This window comes from Vulpes vulpes, chromosome 2 (assembly GCF_048418805.1).
Source record: "Vulpes vulpes isolate BD-2025 chromosome 2, VulVul3, whole genome shotgun sequence".
Lineage (NCBI taxonomy): Eukaryota > Metazoa > Chordata > Mammalia > Carnivora > Canidae > Vulpes > Vulpes vulpes.
The window spans coordinates 135813714-135834602 of record NC_132781.1 but is presented as its reverse complement, the minus strand read 5'-3'; the positions used below and the strand labels follow the sequence as shown (position 1 = coordinate 135834602).

General features: G+C 47.6%; 1 protein-coding gene across 1 annotated transcript in view; it reads right to left on the bottom strand.

The window, feature by feature from the left end:
- MAST4 (microtubule associated serine/threonine kinase family member 4) overlaps positions 1 to 16089 on the bottom strand; it is a gene marked incomplete at its 3' end in the record, with an annotated part of 472864 nt that extends 456775 nt beyond the window's left edge. The window contains exon 1 of the mRNA XM_072745280.1: positions 15600 to 16089. Coding sequence (XP_072601381.1) covers positions 15600 to 15953 — 354 coding nt within the window. The remainder of the gene's footprint in view (positions 1 to 15599) is intronic.
- Between the last annotated feature and the right edge of the window lie 4800 nt (positions 16090 to 20889).

Genomic DNA, 20889 nt, shown 5'->3' with positions numbered 1-20889 from the left:
AGAAGAGAAAAATAAAAGACTTTTTCGGGGGATCCCCGGGGGGGCTCAGCAGTTTAGCGCCTGCCTTTGGCCCAGGGGGTGATCCTGGAGACCCGGGATCGAGTCCCACATCAGGCTCCCTGTGTGGAGCCTGCTTGTGTCTTTGTCTCTGTGTGTGTGTGTGTGTGTGTGTGTGTCATGAATAAATAAATCTTTAAAAAAAAAAAAAAAAAAAAGCTTTTCCAAGACCGCAACTATACTTGGAGAACGTATCTGTTAGGGCAAATCAAAAATCACTTCATCTGGTATAACACGCTCCCCTCTGATGCTTTCACCTTCAAGGCACCAGGGCAATCCTTTCTCAGGAAAATCCCATCAGGGAGGTTCTGTACTTCCTTCCCCTCACCCACCTTCAGTCGGAACCACATTTTCACTGGTTCATAGTGCACTGTGCACATTCAAGTCAATTCATTCTAAGATTTTATTTATTCATGAGACAGAGAGAGAGAGGCAGAGACCTAGAGAGAGAAGCAAGCTTCCTGCATAGAGGCTGATGTGGGACTCGATCCCAGGACCCCAGGGTCACGCCCTGAGCCAAAGGCAGATGCTCCACCGCTGAGCCACCTAGGTGGCCCCTAGTTCATTCTAGGCATGCTGTCTCCTAAACCAACTACGTGTTGCTTGAGCCAGGACCAGGTTTTTTTAAAAACTTCCTTTTGCATAGCCTTTCCTACCCTCCCACCTGCCAACCCCTACAAGGACCTTCCAAGAAGTGGATTCAATAAACACCTATTGACCTGACAAAGAGAAAACGTGTGCTGCTCACCAGCTCCACCCCACTGGAAGAAGGGCTGGCAGCAGCTTGGGTACTAAGGGCATCTTCGCCAGCACCTATTATCAAAACAACATGCTAAGGAGACATTGTGACATCCCAGGATCCTGCGGCCACACACTCAGCCCTCTGGTATTCCCTACCCTTCTGTCCTCCAAAAATATCAGCCAAAAAGGCAACGGAAGGAGAGAGAGGCACCAGCCCTGTACCTGCATAATACCAGAGAGATAGCTCTAGCCCCCAAGTTTATTTTAAAATGAGCACCCCACCCCAGAAAGCACCACTGTAACAGGCCCTAGTTTTCTAAGAACATCCTAAATGAGCAACTGTTTTACCCACAAACTACCCCACCCCCAGCAAGAGCCCACCAAATCTGCCAAAGATGGAAAAAAAAAAAAAAACATAATGGTAATTGTGTTATGTCATCTGCCACTTTTCATCTAAGCCCACAGAAAGAACAGCAGCAATAATTAAATTTCCATCCTTAGATGTCCTTAAGTGTCAAAATAAATTCCTATCGACTGCAGGTAATAGTAACTGAATAATTCGACACAGTGCCCAGGTGATCACAGGATTTTCTGGAGTATAAAGTGAGCACCCCCTGACATTTTTCAGCAGGACGTTATACCTACCATCATGAAATCCCTGGGTAAGCCTGTATTTATTTATTTATTTATTTATTTATTTATTTATTTTTTTTTTTTTTACAATCGGTGTTTCTGTTTCCCTTTAATTACCACCGACAGTCTCTCAAGGGACACAGAGAGGCGCTCTGATGGAGCCATCTCCACTGCTGGAGCTTAGTTACCCATAAGTGACGTTGATGGGGCCTTCACCACCTCTTTACAAGAGCCGACTGCACTAATCCCACAACTTAGCTTTAACTCTCCTGAGAGGAGGCTACACAGACAGATGAGAGGGAGAAAGCAAGCAAGCAGCTCTCAACACTACGAATAAAACATCCGCAACTTGGACTGATGCAGCCACCCTTTATCAAACTCTGCAGAATTGGGTTCAGAAAACAGAGGCCCCGGAAAGCACTTACAGGCAAGCTCCCCAATGGAAGGAGGGTGTGTGGCAATTATTTAAAACCTCATCTAGGGGCACCTGGGTGGCTCAGTTAAGTGTCTGCCTTTGGCTCAGGTCATGATCCCAGAGTCTCAGGATCGAGTCCTGCATCGGGCTCCCTGCTCAGTGGGGGTTCTGCTTCTCCCTTTGTCACCCCCTCCCACTCTGCTTGTGCATGTGTGCTCACTCTCTCTTTCTCAAATAAAACAAATCTTTACATAAATAAATAATAAAACCTCATCTCTATAGGAACTATATACCTGGTTATTGGAACTAAAACAAAAAAAGCAAAGGAAAATTTAATAACGTCTGCTGCTGAGGGAGAGTCAGACCATGCAAATTTAGAAAATCATTGGCTCTATACCAAAATTTTATGTAGAAAGAACACATGTTTTGGACAAATGTCCCCCAGTTTTAATTATTTCTATTAACAGTGCTTGGTTTACTTAGAAGGTACTCTGATGGGCTTTCTGAAGTAACCATCTTCCACTGTAAATTCCTGACCTTCATAGGTCCAGGCCTCCCCCATGAGAAATGAACTGAAAACCACCAGTGGGCAGTGCTTCTGGTTAAAATGATTTGCCCCCACAGGTGAAGGGGTCTTGGGCATCCAGGAAGGTATCCTTAAGACAAAGGAAGGTCGCTATCACATGGCCAGACCAGAGGCTGAGTTATGAGAGTTCCCTGTCCCCCGCATACTGGGGGATCCTGGTGAAAACCCCACAGGGCAGGGCCCTCATCATCCCATCTGAAGATGCTGAGAATTAACACCAGTGATTACTTGTGCCACCAGCATCCACCTCCAGAAGCTGCTATATTGCCCCCAACACTATAGGCTTGCTCCCCAGTATCCCATTCAGTCTGTGGGCTAATTATGCTTTTGTAGGTAAATCTAGAAACCCAATCACCTCTTAAAACTACCTCTCCATGGGACTTCACACCCCAAATTCCAAACAACGAACTTCCAAACAAACTTATAAAACAACCCTGATCGCTAAGGCTAACAACTTAGGCTAGAGATATTAGCCTCTGTTTTTAAAAAATAAATAAAATACAAACCAGCACATTGGTTTAAAAAAATCTCTTTATTCTGATGTAACTTCATAAACTTTAGTCTACTCCAAAGGCTGGGTAGCTAGGAGCTAAGAACAGTACAGGAGAGCCCTGGCTGCCTGGTCAAGCAGACACAAATCTTTTAAATGAAACAATTTTTTAAAATCAGAAATTGTGGGTCTAGGACATGGCAATGATAGACTTGTGACATAACACATGGCCCAAGAAGATTAATTCTGCACAGCATGAAAATTTAAAACCCAAGTCTTTTCTGTCTGGAGCCCAGGGTAAAATAAAAAGCAGATTCTGCTTTTAAAGGAAAAGATCCAAAAAATAAAAAATAAAAATAATAAAGGAAAAGATCCAATTCTGCAATTAGGGTCTCCAGGAGCTAGCACCAAAAAACCATGCTTTATCATTTTCACCTATAACAATTGTTTTTTTCTGATATTTATTTGAAAAAGACAAAGAGATAGGGTGCTAGCAGGGGGAAGGGGCAGAGGGAGACAGAGAATATCCTGGGCAGATTCCCTGCTGAGCGCAGAGCACTAAGTAGGGCTCCATCCCACAAACCTGAGATCATGACAGGATCGGGAATCAAGAGTCAGATGCTTAACTGACAGAACCACCCAGATGCCCCTAGAACAATCACTTCTGATGCACACAACAGTATGCTATAGCATCAAATGAAATACAAAACCACCTTGCTATCCAGAGTTAAACTCCTCTGCAAGGATTGGGGGTTAAGAGAGAGAGTACCCTCAATTTATTCTGATGACTGACAGAAATGTACCAAAAAATGTTAAAAGATGAATAAAAATGCAACATGAAACTTTTCCTATATGCTTAAGTCAGCATAATCTGAAAGGAAGAAGCTCTGAGTAAATGTCTTTGTGAGAATTCCTCTCAAGAATGTGTGCCTATCCACAAATCAGAAAACGGACTACCAAATTTGTCAAAAGAAAAGGTGAATAGTTCTAGAACAAATTATATACTGATGACAAGTTTAAAATTCCAATGTTTCTGTATGTAAGAGGGAAACAAAAAATTGTAACTGAAAAGGACCTCTTATTTCACATGTGAAAATCTTAGAGGCTATAATCCACCTTGCAAGAAGCCAAGACAGATTCGGGCCTTGCAACTCCTCCACCAATACTCAGCCACTACTCATAAAATTACCAGAATTCCTGCAACCCATTTCCACTGACAGCAGCATTTTCCTAAGCACCACGGAGTACAGCCCAGTATCACTGCTAATGTTGTAAGGCTGGGCATCAATAGTCCACCAGAAATTAATTTCTTTCAACATGGGACCAATGATGGCTTACTGCTACCGGCATGACTATAATGAATCACCAAAAATTAATTCTAGCCGAATTGTTTCCCAAAGCCAACCAGAAAATTAAAAGTGGTTTACAGTTTTAAACTTTCATTTGTAGAAACTCACAGTCCATTAGATGATGACCTAAAACTTAGGATCATAGCTTTAAATCCTAGCTCTGACCTTAAGTTCTCCCAACAGACATTTAAACCGAACTCTTCATGCCACAGGCACAGGAGCTTATCTGCTAAGTGGTCTTTGCATTAATGATTATTCGTTTATTCTCGTCACATCATCTAAAGTTCTGTGCTGGGATCAAGAGGCTGGGACGTGAAGGAAAGCCGAGTGTATTATGTCAAAGAGATCCCATAGCTATACCTTCAGTACAGTAGTATGGACCAACTCAGTTATGACATTTTCAAAGACTTTGGTAAAAGTTTAATGAATACATGCATGCAAAACCCTCAGAATGGGGTCTTGATACACAATATGCCAAAATGCAATTTTGTGCAGTATATTAGTGTCCACTGTACATCCTTCCTGTTGCGGGGATGTGAGTTGATAGGAGGACACTGTTCCCACTCAGAGGGGCTCACTATGTAGTGGGGGAGAGAGACATTACTCCACAGACTACAAAACAACCGTACAAAATGAGAATGAGAAAACAAAGGAAGGACCAGAGAAGGCTACGCCAACATTATGCCAATATTAACAACATATACAAGGTCTGGCATAGCCCAGGAACAAAGGGATGGGGCACAACCCTCAGAAAAAGAGCTTCTCTTGCTTCAGTTTTTTCATTGAAATACAGTTGGCGCACATGTTACATTAGTTTCAGGTGTACAACATAGTGAGCTATCTTCAACTTTTAAAGTTAAAAGAAAAACTACTTTCATGGACAGTACATGCAGTTTTATCCTCACTCCCTACCTCCTCTTACAGACTTTTACATCTTCAATAGTGTTCGAAGATGATTGATGCCCAAAGTGATAGCCCTAAAGGATGACAAGATGTCAAATCGTTAAAAAAAAAAAAAAAGCACCTCGTTCCTCTTCACAGAATAATAAGGCAGGAAACCCACACACCAGGACATTAGGGGTGGGGGTGGGGGGATGGAAAACAAGAAAGAAAAGCTTTTAAGTTTTTAGTGAATCATACAATTCCGTAACCAAAAGAAAAGGCTTTTCCCCCAAACATTCTATTCAACTAAAGGTTTACTACCATCTTTCAACTAATGTGGTTTGTCATGTTCTTTTTAAGATTCCAACAGCCACGCTTCAGAAGGGAAAGAAAGAAAAAAAAAAGTGCCAAATTGTCAAGTTGCTTCTCTACCAGTGCAACTCCTCCCGGCTGGCCTTCACTCCCTAATTTTAAAACTGCTACCCTCAGCTTGCTCCAGGTGGAAATGTTCTAATTTCCAAAGTGCAACTCCTGAAAATAAAAGTGATGTTGACTTTTTCATAAAATTAAGAGAGTTCCAAATTATAATTTCCATCTCTCTCTCCTTCACATAGCAGACCTGCACCATGCAGAAAAACCACCCACCACCACAGATGAAAACTAGTCTTACAAGGTCTTAGAACCATTCGAACCATAAACCAGCAGTAGGCTTAGTCAATATCCACAGAACAAAACACCAAGAAATCCCAAAGAAATTTCGTGTCACGTTAAATATAATTTACCGAAGGAGCATCCCAAACTATAAATACATAAGTTGAAGCATGAAAACACAGGGAGAGAGAAGAGAGTCATTCCTTACCTGACAAGCCATTTGCTTCTCCTTCTCTGTGGCTCTCTGATGCTCACAGGACACCCTAAAGATGCACTAACTTAACCTGGCACTCCTACTCACTAGTCACAAGAAAGCCACAAAAATGAAAGGACAGCATCTTCTTGAGTGTTCCTGATAGATACTCTACTGACCTAAGAGGAGTCTGAGGTTTTCCTTCAAACTTCTCCAAACACGCCTCTGGGGCTGCTGCTCTGCCTGCAAGGACCCACCCCCCCCTCCTCTGGGCTTCACCTGAGGAGCATCCTCACAGCTGCCCTTTTAAAACAAGCCTGAGGTGATGACGACTTCAAAGGAGCCGCAAAGTATATCAATTAAGCTGCAGGTGATTTCAACTAGGCACTCCAGCTAAAACTAAGGGAGTAACCAAGCCGATTTTCTGAGTTTATGTTACGTGTGTAGGAGCTGGACACCCTCCTCTTAATAGAAACGATTTATTCATTAAAAACCCGTTTGTGAAAGTAATCCTTTAACCTTTATACACAGAATAGATTTCCTCACCACTGCATCGCATTTCAACACCTTGATGTAGTTTAGGTAGCAAGGACTGCCCTTAAGAAGCTATCTTAAATTTGCAATTTCTGTAATTGAAGTCCCAAGGATATAAGATTTTAACCAATTCTAACCCAATTTTATTTCCCTTCCACTGATGATGATGCACTGAGGCCCTTCCTACATTGCAAAAGGTATACTCATATCTGCCTGAAGAAATGCCTAAGAAACGAATGTTAACACCAGAAGCCAGAGAAATGATGGTATTATTGTTAAAACAAAGAAAGGCACAAAATCATCAGCCAGGAGCGAGCTACATGCCTACCTTCTTATCAAAAAAGGAGCTGACCAAGTTCTAAGACAGAGGCCAAAAGGCCCACATCTGATGTGAATGTATTAATCTACATCCCAATGCCCAAACTGATTTAGGTGCACCTGTGAGCTTGCCATCCACTGCAAATACCACTAAATTATAAAGTCAAGAATAATAAAATTAAATTTTCATTTTCCACATGATAGCCTATAAAATTAGTTAAGAAAAGAATGCCAATTTGTAAGTATTTCCACTCCCCTGCCCACATACCTAATGCCCCCCAGCCCCCAATATCAGTAGTACAAACCACTTGGGCTGAAAGGTTCAGTGGAAGTAAGTACTATAATCAAAATTATATCGACTGTGTCCAAGAGAGGAATTGATGGGCTGGCAAAAGAGTACAAGCTTAGGGTACAGATTCATAGGCTGCCACAGAAACGCATGTGAGACAGTTATGAATTCAAATCATGAAATAAGCAGCGAATGCTCTACATGAAGTGAGAGGGGGACACCTGGGTGCCTCTGGTAGAGCATCTGCCTTCGTCCCAGGGTGTGACCCCGGGGTCCTGGGATCAAGTCCCGCATCGGCCTCCCCACGGGGAACCTGGTTCTCCCTCTGCCTGTGTCTCTGCCTCTCTCTGTGTGTCTCTCATGAATAAATAAAGAAAATCTTTAAGAGAGAGAGAGAGAGAGAGGTGGGAGGGTTCACCAGAACCTGCCCACGGGCTCCATACATTGAAGTGTGACTTTACCGGATGTGTGCCGCTGACCACGGTCCTGAACCACATTTCGCCTTCGAGGGGAAGGGTTTTCGCTCCCATCCTTCCCACTAAAGAAGGTGAGAGTGTGCTGAGGCAGACAGGCAAAGCGAGGGGAAGAGACAAGTACACAGAAGCTGCTGGAGGATGGGACTTCTGCTGAGCCTTATGTTATGCTTTAACCCCAAAGAACAGCACCAGATAAAAAATTCAGACAAAATATCGGAGACATAAGAGAACAAGAATCTCTGAACAACGCAAAGCTATAGAAACAGCAACGTGAACAGGCGTGTAGAGCGGCGCACCAGGCTGGTGAGAGGGAAACGAACTGCAGCCCCTGCACCAGCATTTGACTTACAGCATAAGTACTCCTAGATTATTTTTATTTTTGCCCTAAAGGTTGACATGTCCACACTCCCCCAAAGGGACAAAAACAGAATGGGGTTGGGAGGTGATTTACATGCATGAATTCTCGCACTTTTAAAAGTACTATTGCACTTCTGACAGATTTCCTCTCTGCGAAGCAGCTCGGGTGGCCCCCAGAACCCCTGGCTGGTCTCACCCGACCCTCATGCTTAGGTGAACCAAAGCTGGCTTCCTGAAAATCGTTTGATTTGTCTTGCTAATCAAATCATTGCTAATCAAATCAGCCTCCAAATCATTACCTATGATGCTTAAGCACATGGCCATGTCACCAGCCTCTCCACACAGCTGACATGCTGCCTTCTTACTAAATTCCTGGGCACAGCTAGTAATTTACACGTGCATAGAGTCTTTTAGGATATTATTTAATAAATAATCACAAAGAGCAGGTTCTATGAGTAAAAGAGAGATAGCACCTTAATAGAAGGGTTAATGAACCAGACACCATAAAGCTTCCCCGTTAGTACATTATAAGAAATGCTCCATGAAATTAAAAGTGATAACTATGTTACCCACCTACCTACACACGAATGCAAGGGCCTGCGATGACTGCCAACCAAACACGCAGGTAAGCATAACGCATTAGAGAAGGGACCTCTACTTTCCAATCATTCCTGGCTCTGGCATGGATATTGTGCCTACACTAGCTCTTCCATACTCAGTAATAACAACAAATGCCATTATGAATTGCGTGCTGAGTGCCAGCCATCGTGCTGGGTACTCTACATAAAGCATTTCATTAATTCTCATGCCAACCTGCTGCAATAAACATTGTCATGCCCGTTCTACAGATGAGGAAACAGTCTCAGTGTTAATAACCTTCCCAAAGTCACACAACCCATAAGTGGCTGAACGAGTGTCCTCAGTCTGTCCCTTCAGGCACTACTGGCCCTGACCGCAGAGCAGAGAAAAACTGGCAGCTAGCCCTGACGGGATGAAGGAGAGGAGCACAAGACCTTTCCAGACAACAGTACAGGTTGTGATAACGTGATTAAAAATGGCATGGTGTTTTTTCCATCTAAAAAGGATAATCACATCTTCTAAGACATACAGGTGCATGCGCGCATACACATACACAGCGCTCCGTTTATTTCCAACGCCAGGCCACCTTGTTATGGACCTTTCTCATTGTGAGAAATTTTCTAACAGGCTCTTTCTACAGTTTATCATGTTTGCACCCCACATTATAGTCCTTCCATACCCTTCCTCAAAGGGGCAAACTGAGAAACCACTGGACTCATTCATACGTTGTATCCACTAAGTCCGAGGGAATGCATAGCTTTGTCACTCACTGTCAAACAGAGGCAAAATAGAAATACTTGACTTTTCCCTAGAATATCTCAGACCAGAAGTGGAAAGAGCAAAATCCTTAGTTCTCTGATGCCGACCCTTCCCTCTCTAGAAAAATACAAGCGAACAAGTTAGACTCCCAGAATGTGTATTAGCTCACAAACACCCCACTTTCCATCAACAGGGAATCTCATACAACCTCAGGGCAATTTCACCCTGTAGTCCTCTTGGGTAAAGGTCTTCCTGCAGCTTACTGTGGAAGTTAACGACTGCCAGGCCCTCTGCTCAGCCCCCAATCCCATTAAGAAAGCTTTTCCTCCAAGAAAATAGTGGGCTTAATGCAACATCGCAGTGAAAAGAAGCATTAATATTCACACTATGATAATCTCTTGAAGAGAGCTACATTCCTTTTCTATGATATTTCCCATGTCTTTACCTGGAGCACCTGAACCGCCAGGAATGAGCCCCCATTCCAGGTACACACCATTTATTACGATGCCTTCCTCTAGGTCATCAGCTCCAACCCTGGAACATTTAAACAGGCCACACAAGCAGTTACCAATGTGTGGGCTCCAAGTTTCCCGTGTTCCCAAAACACAAATGCCATCCTACCATGTTCTTGACTCAATCCTTCAGTGGTTCCCAGTACCCTTGGAATGAAGTCCAAAAGGTTCTGGATGACCTACTGCATCTGTCTCAAGCATCATATGCCATGCTCCCCCCGCCCCATGCCAGACAACCTACAGACCCACCGTACTCTCTCTCCTGCTGCACAGCCTCTTATTCCATGCATAGCTTTGAGCCCTTCCTTCCTCCCAGCCATTCCCCAATCATTCCCCATTGGAATCAGCTCACACAGCACCTCCTCAGTGAGGCAGTTCTCACCTCAGACTGAATGAGTTACATGAGACAGACATCCGCCCTCACAGCCTGCTCCGCTGTACCCATTTACCACCTCTGAAACCAACTAATAATCCTATGTTTAGGGACTATCTCCCCCAACTACACTAGAACCTTTGTGGGGTCCAAGCTATCTCTGTCTCATCCACTCTCTCTGGTCCTTAATGCCGAAGCCAATGCTTCACAAGAGTCTCATGCAATATATATTGCTTGACTGATTTTCCAAACTCGTGGCTGGCTCTCTTAATGAAATAGTGAGTCAAAAAAGGAGACTAAATAATAAATGCACCAAGATTTATGTACTACTTTTGTTCAAATTATGAAGCTGCTGTGATTAATAAAATACAAACTCAATGAAAAGCTTTACTGAGGGGTACCTGGGTGCCTCACTGGGTTAAACGACTGCCTTCAGCTCAGGTTGTGATCTTCGGGGCCTGGAACGGAGCCCCGAGTCAGGCTCTGGGCTCAGTGAGGAGTCTACTTCTCCCTCTCCTTCTGCCCCCATCCCCATTCATGCTCACTCTTGCATTCTAATAAGTAAATAAAATCTTAAAAAAGAAAAGCTCGGGATCCCTGGGTGGCGCAGCGGTTTGGCGCCTGCCTTTGGCCCAGGGCACGATCCTGGAGACCCAGGATCGAATCCCACGTCGGGCTCCCAGTGCATGGAGCCTGCTTCTCCCTCTGCCTGTGTCTCTGCCTCTCTCTCTCTCTCTCTCTCTGTGACTATCAAAAATAAATAAATAAATAAAAAAAAAAAAAGAAAAGAAAAGCTCTACTAAATCCATGGTTGTTTTTAGCTATTTATTTTCTTAACCAGTCAACACCAGAAATTCATCTGCTGCATCACTATCATGTGCAGGAATCCCCCACACACACGCACCCAGTATTGCTAAAAGCAGTACTCAAACTCAAGCACTATTTAATAGAACAGTTCACAGAAGTCCCATAACCATGCCTACTGTAACACAGGAAACTGTTTCCCAACGTATGTCAACAAAACAAACCCTTTAGCGCCACAGAGTATAAATGAGCTGCTTTATATCAAGTTGAAAATCCTCTCACCCACTAAGCCTTTTTTTTTTTTTTTTTTTTTGGCCATTCTAAGAATCCTTCAAAGTTTCAAGTTCTAATATACACAGTGAAAAGCAGACTTAATACACAAGTCCCTTCAGAGGTATTTTGAGTAGATCCTCGGTGATTTGGCTTTGTTCAAAATTTACCTGGATCTTGGGGCGCCCAGGTGGCTCAGTTGAGTGTTGGACTCTTGATTTCAGCTCAGATCATGGTCTCAGGGTTGTGAGATCCAGCCCCGCATTCAGCTCTATGCTGGGCGTGGAGCCTGCTTAAGATTCTCTCTCTCCCTCTCCCTCTGCCCCTTCCCTCTTTTTCTCCCCCTTTCTTAAAAAAAAAAAAAAAAGGATCTGTACCCATGAGGTATTTTTGATAAGAGATCTAGAGGTCTGAGCATAGTTTGCAACAGACAAAAACAAATGAATACACACACAGTCACCCTTCAATCAAATGCACAACTATTTTCAAAGATGTCATTTTTTTCCTTATTCATTCAACCTATATTCACTGCATCCCTACTAATGTATTAGAGGAACTGTGCGAGGCATATGGAACAAAATCCCTACCCTCAAGACGCTCATGACACAGCAAATAGCACCTGAGCATTTCGCTAGTGTCATCACAGTTGCTTTGGGAAAGGACAAAGTGAAGTGCCTAAAGGTCGATCTCAGAAATGTGATGAGAGGAACAATCTAGATCATCATAGATCGACAGAGCCCACTACCCCTCAAAACCTACAGACTCTAAATGCACAGGCTTAGGAAAGCAGCAGAGGGAGTCAGATGCAGTTTATTAAACCAAATGCCATGCTCTAACTGTCCAGTGTTTCACTTTAAGTGCAAAAGAACTACAACTGCTGCCTTGTTAAACCATTATTTTTAAGCATCAGAAGCATAAAGGGCTGACTTAAATCTGTAATACTTAATAAGGCCACACACATATTGATAGATAAAATACAAAATAGGTCAAATAATACTGACACTACTAGACACATTCAAATCAGCTTAAAGTTACAAAAAAAAATTTAGCACTGCAATAAACACTCTACAAACTTGAATTCTGCTATTTTTTAAAAAGTGATGCAGTAAGTTACTGCAAAAAGAAAAACACTTTGGGAAGCAGTGACTCTCCCAAGCTAGACATAACAACTTCAAAATCTAAACGAACCTCTTCCCATTTTATGGGCTGCACTTAAGCCTTTTAATGCTTTATACTCAGGGCCTTGCTGTAGTATAACTAACATTACACTGACGGTGCCCTGCCATAATACAACCTGATACAAATAAAATGTTTCCCAGCTTATGCCAATAAAATGAGAATTAACCTGGACAGACACAACCTCAGGTTCTCTCAAAGCAGCAGGATAATTGTGCCTAAACAAAAATAACAAGCCAGCCCAAGTTCGCACTTCCCTTTCAAAAAATTTCCATCACAAATTAACTGTGGAAAATTAATATGTACTTAGTGCTTGATGCAATATGCCAGAAACTGTGCTAGGATTAAATTAAATGACATTTAGGCATTTTAGGTATAAAATGCCTAACTCTATCATGATTATTCGCGTTTAACAGTGCAAAAACCAGGGCTTAGATGAGTCGAATGGCCCACAGTCCCACACCTAGCTAAGGTGGCAGCCCTGGGATGCAAACACAGGTCTTCCCAGTAAACTTGGTGTTTGTAACCTGACTCTCTTGACTGAATCCTCGAGAACAGTGTTTATAGCTATGTGCATTTTCTCAGGAGCAGGTGGAGAGCTTACATTAGATTCTCAAAGAAGCCCACAGCCCCACAAAAGTTAAAGAATGAAAAAGGAAAAAAAGACACAGAAAAAAGCGCACTAGACTTCAACGCCTCCCACCAAGACCATCACTTCTGTACTCCTGAGGAGGTAAAAAACCCCACCGTGACAGCCACACTTGAAAATTCTCAGAGCAAGTCAAGATTTCCACTCCTGGATAATTTCCAGCAACCCCTGCCACAGAGTAAGTCACACAATCAATTGCAAGACTGTATCCATTTACATCCAATTCTGAGATTTCACAAATACTGACCAATGTTATTTAGTCATCCCACTTTCCAAAACTGTTTCCATCAACCAATCCTCACTGCGCTGCCTGTGAAATAAGCTATCATTACATCCACTTCCGAGAAAGTAAAACACTGTCACCCTGAGGCCAGGCAATAAATCAACTACAGAATCTGGATCAGAAGTGAGCAGTTCCCGCCTTCCCCTACCCAAGATAGGCAAGACCATGACATTTAACCCCAGGGCACCCTCTCCTAGCTACACAGAAGACGGTGGGCATTTTTTTCTACCAGCGCCAACGCTAGATCAGAATCTGCTAGTGAATCAATGAGTTAGGGCATACCCCCAGCTGTTCAACGACAAGTGTGCTCCTCTTGAAAGTTGAGGCAGCTGTCACGTGCCTGGCATCTTCAAAACCAGACTTAACCACTGAGGGACCGTGGCATCTCTGTGGGAGGTGCGGCCCTCAGCTTAACTCCTGGCATTCTGTGCCTAGGATCAATCTGAACGTTCGATCCATCCTAAATTTCTGATTAAAAAAAAAAAGTATTTGTGGGGGAAATGAACTTTATGTTAACTGGTTTAAAACCTTCATTTCTACAGATAAAACGGAATGTCAGGAATGCAACACCTTGCCCAAGGCCTCACAACTGAGGAGCAGAGACAGTACTAGAAAGTGGGCCTCCAGACACCTGTCCAGGATCCTTGGGGTGTCCTCCTGGGCGTTGGGAAATCAGCCACGGTTACTGCCAGAAGGTTGGCCACTGACCTGACAGCGTCTGCTCCCTCTCTGCCAGCTAGGACTTCACTCCACCACCTCGTACCAGCTGCACAACTTGGGTACAGACTGAGGCCCCTGGGAGCCAAAGTCAGGACGGTGACCTTAACTCGCACAGTCTGAGGGAGGCACAAAGCCAATGACTCGCTCCAGCTAACCCCACCGGAGAAGAGAGACAGGGCTCTGGCACGGAGCAATCAGTATCACAAGGAATCTATGTTAGGATGAGGTTTTATTTATAGCCCCGCCTGACCAAGACGACTTCCGCCCAAGCAACCTCCGAAGCAAACGAAGAACTCTGTGCGTCCCTAACCGCGCTCCGAAGGCGGAAGGGAGCCGAGGAAGGCAGTGAGAGCTCACGAAGTCCTACTTAGGCTCAGCGCGTCGGACGCGACCCGCAAGTTTTGCAAGAACATTCTCCCAAGAGACCAGGGTGGACACAGCTCCCCTCCCCCTCCATCCCCCCTCCCCCCTCCGCCACCCCCCAGGCAAACCCGAGGTTCCCCATCCAGTCGGATGGGGGGCGCGCGGGCGGGCCGGGGCACCCCTCCCTCCGGGGACCCAGGGCGCGCGGGCGGGCCGGGGGACCTGGGGGCCCGGGGGACCTGGGGGCCCGGGGTCGGGGCACCCCTCTCTCCGGGGACCGAGGGAGCGCGGGCAAGCAGGGGGACCCGGGGGACCTGGGGGCGCGGGGTCGGGGCACCCCTCTCTCCGGGTACGGAGGGAGCGCGGGAGGGCCGGGGGACCCGGAGGACCTGGGGGCGCGGGGTCGGGGCACCCCTCTCTCCAGGGATGGAGGGAGCGCGGGAGGGCCGGGAGAGCCGGGGGCGCGGGGTCGGGGCACCCCTCTCTCCGGGGACCCAGGGCGCGCGGGCGAGCAGGGGGACCCGGGGGACCTGGGGGCGCGGGGTCGGGGCACCCCTCTCTCCAGGGATGGAGGGAGCGCGGGAGGGCCGGGAGAGCCGGGGGCGCGGGGTCGGGGCACCCCTCTCTCCGGGGACCCAGGGCGCGCGGGCGAGCAGGGGGACCCGGGGGACCTGGGGGCGCGGGGTCGGGGCACCCCTCTCTCCAGGGATGGAGGGAGCGCGGGAGGGCCGGGAGAGCCGGGGGCGCGGGGTCGGGGCACCCCTCTCTCCGGGGACCCAGGGCGCGCGGGGGACCCGGGGGAGCCAGGGGTGCGGGGTCGGGCCGGGGGACCTGGGGTCCTGGGGGCGCGGGTCGGGGCACCCCTCCGCGCCCCCCCCGCCCATCCCCTCGGCCCGACCGCTTGGCGGGAAGAAAGAGCTTAGCGGCGGGGACCCGCGAGGCGTGGAGCGCACGTCCCCTCGCCCCCCGCGCCCCCCGGGCAGGTGCAGACAGCACCCGACGGCACGGCCCGGGCGGCAGGGGCAGGCACCTGGGGTCCCCCCGCCGTGCCCCGGGGCGCCCTACAGCGGCCGCGGGGGCGCAGAGCCGGGGGTCCGGGCAGCGGGGGCAGCGGGGGCAGCGGGGGAAGGCGGGGCCCACCTCCTCGTCCTGCTCCTCCTGGGACGCGCTGCTGCCCCGGGGCGCGGGCGGCGCGGCAGCTCCGGGCGGCGGCGGCGGCGGCGCACGGGCTCCAGGCTCCAGCCCCACGCGCGCCGGGGCCCACGCGGCGGGCGGCCGGGAGCCCGGGGCGCCACCCGGCGGCGGCGGCGGCGGCGGCTGGCGGGAGCAGCGGCGCGGCTCCCCTTCCTCCGACGGAGTTTCGGAGCCCGAGGAGGACCCGGCGGAGGACGCGGCGGCCACCGCGGGGGCGGGGGCGGGGGCGCGGGCGCCGGGGGCGCTGCAGCCGCGAGGCACCGGCCGGGGCCCCGGCGCCTCCGAAACTTTCTCCCCCATGTCGCCCCCTCGGGCCCGAAGTGCGCGGCCGGGGTCCGGCGGGGACGCGCGCGCTCAGCGCCCCCGGGAGGAGCAGCGCGGCGCGGCTCCGGGCGGCGGCGGCGGCGGCGGCGGCGGCTCCCGGGCTGCGGGGAGCCCCGCCGGCGACTACATGGCCCGGCCCCGGCGGCCGCCCGGGCTCCCGCGCGCAGGGACAGGCCGGCCGCGCCCCGACCCGCGAGCCCCGCGCGCTGCGCCCGCGCCGCCGGGACTGCGGCTCCGCCGGCCGAGCCCGCCTCGGGGCCGGAGCGGGGCCGGCGGCGCAGACGGGCAGCCCGGGGAGCCAATGGCCGGGCAGGCGCGCCGGTGGGCGGAGGCTGCGGCGCCCCCGGCCGCCCGGGCGTCAGGTAGGGGGCGGGGCCGGGGCGCGGGAGCGCGGGGGGCCCCGGGGCCGGGGGGCGGGGCGGGGCGGGGGGGGGCCGGGAGCCCGGGCCCTGGGGGAGACCCGACTCCGCGTCGGGGGGGTGGGGTCGGGGACGCGGACCAGAAGCCGCCGAGCTGGGACCTGAAGAGCGACCGCAGACACGGTCACGCCCCCGCGCGCCCCGGGGCAACTCCTTGGGCGTGTCGACTGCATCTAAACGGACCTGAGACCCGCTCCCAAGCCTCCGCTGGAACTCCTGGGGCCTCAGGGCCCCCACCTGGACACGGACACTGTCCAGTTAATGCCTGTCTTGTCGGGCTGTCTGAGATGCACACGCACATGCACACACGCACACGCACACACCAGCCTCAGCAGAGCGCCGGGCTTGGAAGGAAGCATGGATAGTTTTGCAAAGACTGTTTTCTTTATTTCTGTTCATAAACGAAAAGTTGGAGTCAACGACTTGTACCTCTGAAAGGGAAGAAAGTAAATAAACGCCTCTCTGTTTAATGGGGAACAAGAGGTTGCCCAGCGCTGGGCCCCGGGCTCCTAAACAAAGTTGAATTAGAAAAGGCTCGGGGTAAACTTTAGTTTATCTGATATAAGGATGGCACTGGATGGGATGAGCACTGGGTGTTTGTTATTCTATATGTTGGCAAATTGAACATCAATAAAAAATTTAAAAACTATCAAATAACCTGAAAGAAAAAAAAAGAAAGAAAAAAAAGAAAGAAATAAAAGAAAAGGCTCAGGGGCCCTAACCATTGTGCATCTCTCCACCTCAGCTAAGCAGAGCATGAAACGAGTTTACATTTCCAGCTCACTTTCTCCTTGCCCTGGAGGCAAGGATGCCGGCAGGATGCAAGACCAAGTGCTTCGTTGTCCTTACCCCCGAAGAACCAGGAGAAACAACTTTGACCAAAGGCAGGAGAATCACCATAGAGCCCGCCCCTGTGGCTGGAGAATGCATCCTTCAGGGTGACCGGGTGGACTTGAATTTCTCGGTTTGGCAGCAGGAAATAAATGATTCCTCACTTGCCTTCGGCTCCAGCCCTATTCTGAGATCTGCCCCTGTGACCTAAGATATAAATTCAACCTGACTAAATTCCACAGACACTGACTGAGATGTGGGCCAGGTGCTTGCAGGGGATACCAGAATGAGCGAGGCAGGTCCCCTGCCCTCGAGGAGCTTTTGGTCAGACAAGAGAATGATGCTGCATAACATGGCTCCATTATTAATTTTTTTTTAAGCTGTGTCATGGGAGAAGTGGGGGGAGTTCTAGAAAAACAGTTAACAGGTCCTCAAGAATCTTAGATTTCTCTTTATCAGAACAGTTTTGCCAAAGGTCCTTAAGAACTGAAGGACTGGAGTTGAAAGCCCCTTCAGCTAATGAGCCCTTTCATGCTATCAGGGTATTTACAAGTGATACATCACACATAGTGCTTCATTATATTGGACAGCAAGCTTTGTCCTGACCAGTTCCCCCTACCCCACCCCAGAACGGAGGGGAAGGAAACATGGCATGAGCCTATTGCCACAGACAGGCATACTGCAAAGCGGGCTCTGGCTGTCAGGCTTGCATTGTGACACTTCAGGATTATCTGCGGGGATGTGAATACCTGCTGAGGCAAAAGGACAATTCCAGTGACTTGGCTAAGTTGTGACAGCAAGGCTGAAGAGAGAGCACAGTGGGGCGGTCAGAATCCAGCCCTGGGCCTCACAATTGCTTTTCTAGTCAGGACTATTGCTCTTTATCTGAACCCCTATGTGGTTGATTCGCCACAGCCAAAGTGAAATCGGGACTTAGGCAAACCATTCACATGAAAGAGAAGGAGAGGTTGCTTTTCAGTGCGTCGGGAAAGAAGAGGCAATGACACGATCTGAATTAGTAACAGGAGAAACGATGGTGGCGATTATTGCTTCGGCCCTAAGCGTTGCCTGTAGATGGTCTCGTTTAACCCTGGCCACCAACCTTACATGCCAGACTCTGTTAGCCCCGCTCTGTAGATAAAGAAACTGAGGATCTGCAAGGTCAAATAACTTGCCAGAGGTCACACAGCAAATGAGTGACAGCACTGTGGTTTGAACCCACTGGTCTGCTTCTGAGGCACTGTTAAACATCCCAGTATGATGCTATTTCAGAACAGGCCACTTTTTCAAGTGCATATACCTGCTCCATCACAAATATCCATAGAGCAGGACATTGTTGTCTTGATTCAGTATGTAAAAGAATATGAAAGGATCCTTGGACAACAGATTGTTTTTCCCACAAACATTTATAAGGCACTTACAATGTTTTTAAGCACTTTACAAATGTTAATTTTTGTGATCCTCGTTATCAACTCTATGAGGTAGCCATGATCATTATTCTCATATTCCACATGTGAAACGTGTGAAAACTGTGGCACAGAAAAGTTACATAATTTACCCAAAGTCCCACAGCTGGCAAGTGATGGGGCCAGGATTCAGATTTGAACGGTTTGGGCCAGGCATTCATGCTCTCAGCCTCTACCGATCAGAATCAGGTGCTAGATCAGTATTTAAGTTTTTAAACCTTAACCCTGCATGAGAAATATATTTTACAACTCATAACACACATAAATACAACTACAAATAAAATCCCATTAAATAATACTTACCCTGAGTTTCTATAAGCAACACAGTCTGAAATTTTCATATGTTTTGTTGAAAATAAAAATGCTAGTTGTGATCAGCTAAATATATTTTACACTCCACTCTGACACATGCAGTCAAAAGTAGTGTATTTAATCATCCCCAGAGCTGACCCACAAGGGAAATATGACTATGGTTCAGGCTGAGAGTTTCCAGACCAGAACTGGGCAAACTCAAAGGATGACTCTCTATATAAAGGGTGATCAGAAGGTCAGGCTAGTTCCCCAAAAATATCACAGCTAGACCTCTGGACAAATGCTGAGGTATGGCCAAACCACTGAAACAAAATCAGTTTTGATTTATCAAAATCCTGTGGTTCACCTTTCTTATCTGATAAATTATAATCATCTTCCTTCCAGTGTCAAGGGAAGTGCCCCACCAAAAGGACTTCTCATAAATGTCCCTAATGTTAGGTAGAAAAGTATGGCTTTTTTCCTGTATTGTCACTGTAAGCAAGAGCCAGAAAAATAGCAATGACTTAGAGCTCTTGGGAAGCAATAAATAGTGTAGCTTCATCTGACAGAACCAGACCAGCCTACAGACAAGGGAGGACAAGGTAATCGGTGTCTATTCGTTGTGTCACCCAAGGGCCTGGTTCAAGGACAAGCTCCCCTGGGCACTTGCGTAAGGGTTCATTGTGTTCAGTGTTTAAACACTTACCTTAGTTTTCTATGTTGTTCTCCTAAGTAACAGGAGGCAAGTAACTCCTGCCTCTGGGAGTCTCTGTTGCCTCTGCCAGTCTCTGTTTGTGGGTGAGGCCAATTGTGAATGTCAAGCTCTGTCTCTCTGAGATGGAGGATGTTGGATGAAAAGTCATCACATCTTTAGTCCATTCCCATTGTTTTGACCTTCCTCCTAAGGATTACCTTTAGGATTTTAATAAAGTTGAAATCAATTGTCCTTCCATCTTACCTACATGAAATCAGAGCATCATCAACTCCAAACAAACATTCCTGCAAAATTACAAGTAAATATGTTCCTACTTAATGCACTATCGTATTCTTGGATTATGAAAATGGAGATTTTACACTTTTTAGCAGGTTTTGTTGTTGTTGTTGTTCTTATTATGGGTGATTTGCCTGCTCCCTCTTGACCAGTGAAATGCAGTTTCAGGACAAAGTGAACATCAATGAAAAGGTGATCACTGACATGGCCTGGACTGGGGTTTCTGATTTAAACCAAAAGGCATAGCATAATACAGCCCATGGCCCTTTCTGACCACCTAGCTAGGAGGAAAAGCTCCCACGGTTTCTCAGGCTTTTGTTTGCATCTAAGCCTCTAGGAAAGGCTGGGCTACAGGACAAGGTTCCAGGCGATAAGTAGAAGAATTTTTAAATGATGGTTGAAAAAGACAAGGGAGGAAGAGTAATAACGTTACTTGGCGGCTGTTGGAGTCTCTGACCCAGAGGTTGAGGAGGACAGGAAACTATGCTATGTTAGCAAATCGAAATAAGCCTGCAGCAGACCAAAGGGAAGGATGCTGCCGATCTGATCTCTTAGATCAATGTTTCTCAGTGAGTCGCGTGTGAAACACTTGCATCAGATCAGGACACAAACACAATAACAAAGATGCTGGTTCCCTGGCCCCACTCAACGTCTGGGAATCAGCATTTTTAAAGCGCCATTCCAAAGGAGTGTCAGGTATAGGAAAGCTTGAGGATTACTAAAGATGTTCCCAATTTGTAGATCAAAGAGCCATTTTATAGGGCAAATGTGCTTGGCTCCGTAAAAGGTGACTAGAAAGAGCCTGACAGCAAGTGCATCCCTTAGGACCACTTTGTTCCTATTCTCTTGGAGTGCAACCACTTTTGGGAGACCAAGGCAACTGAGCAGCTGGACAGGAGCATGCATATTCTGAA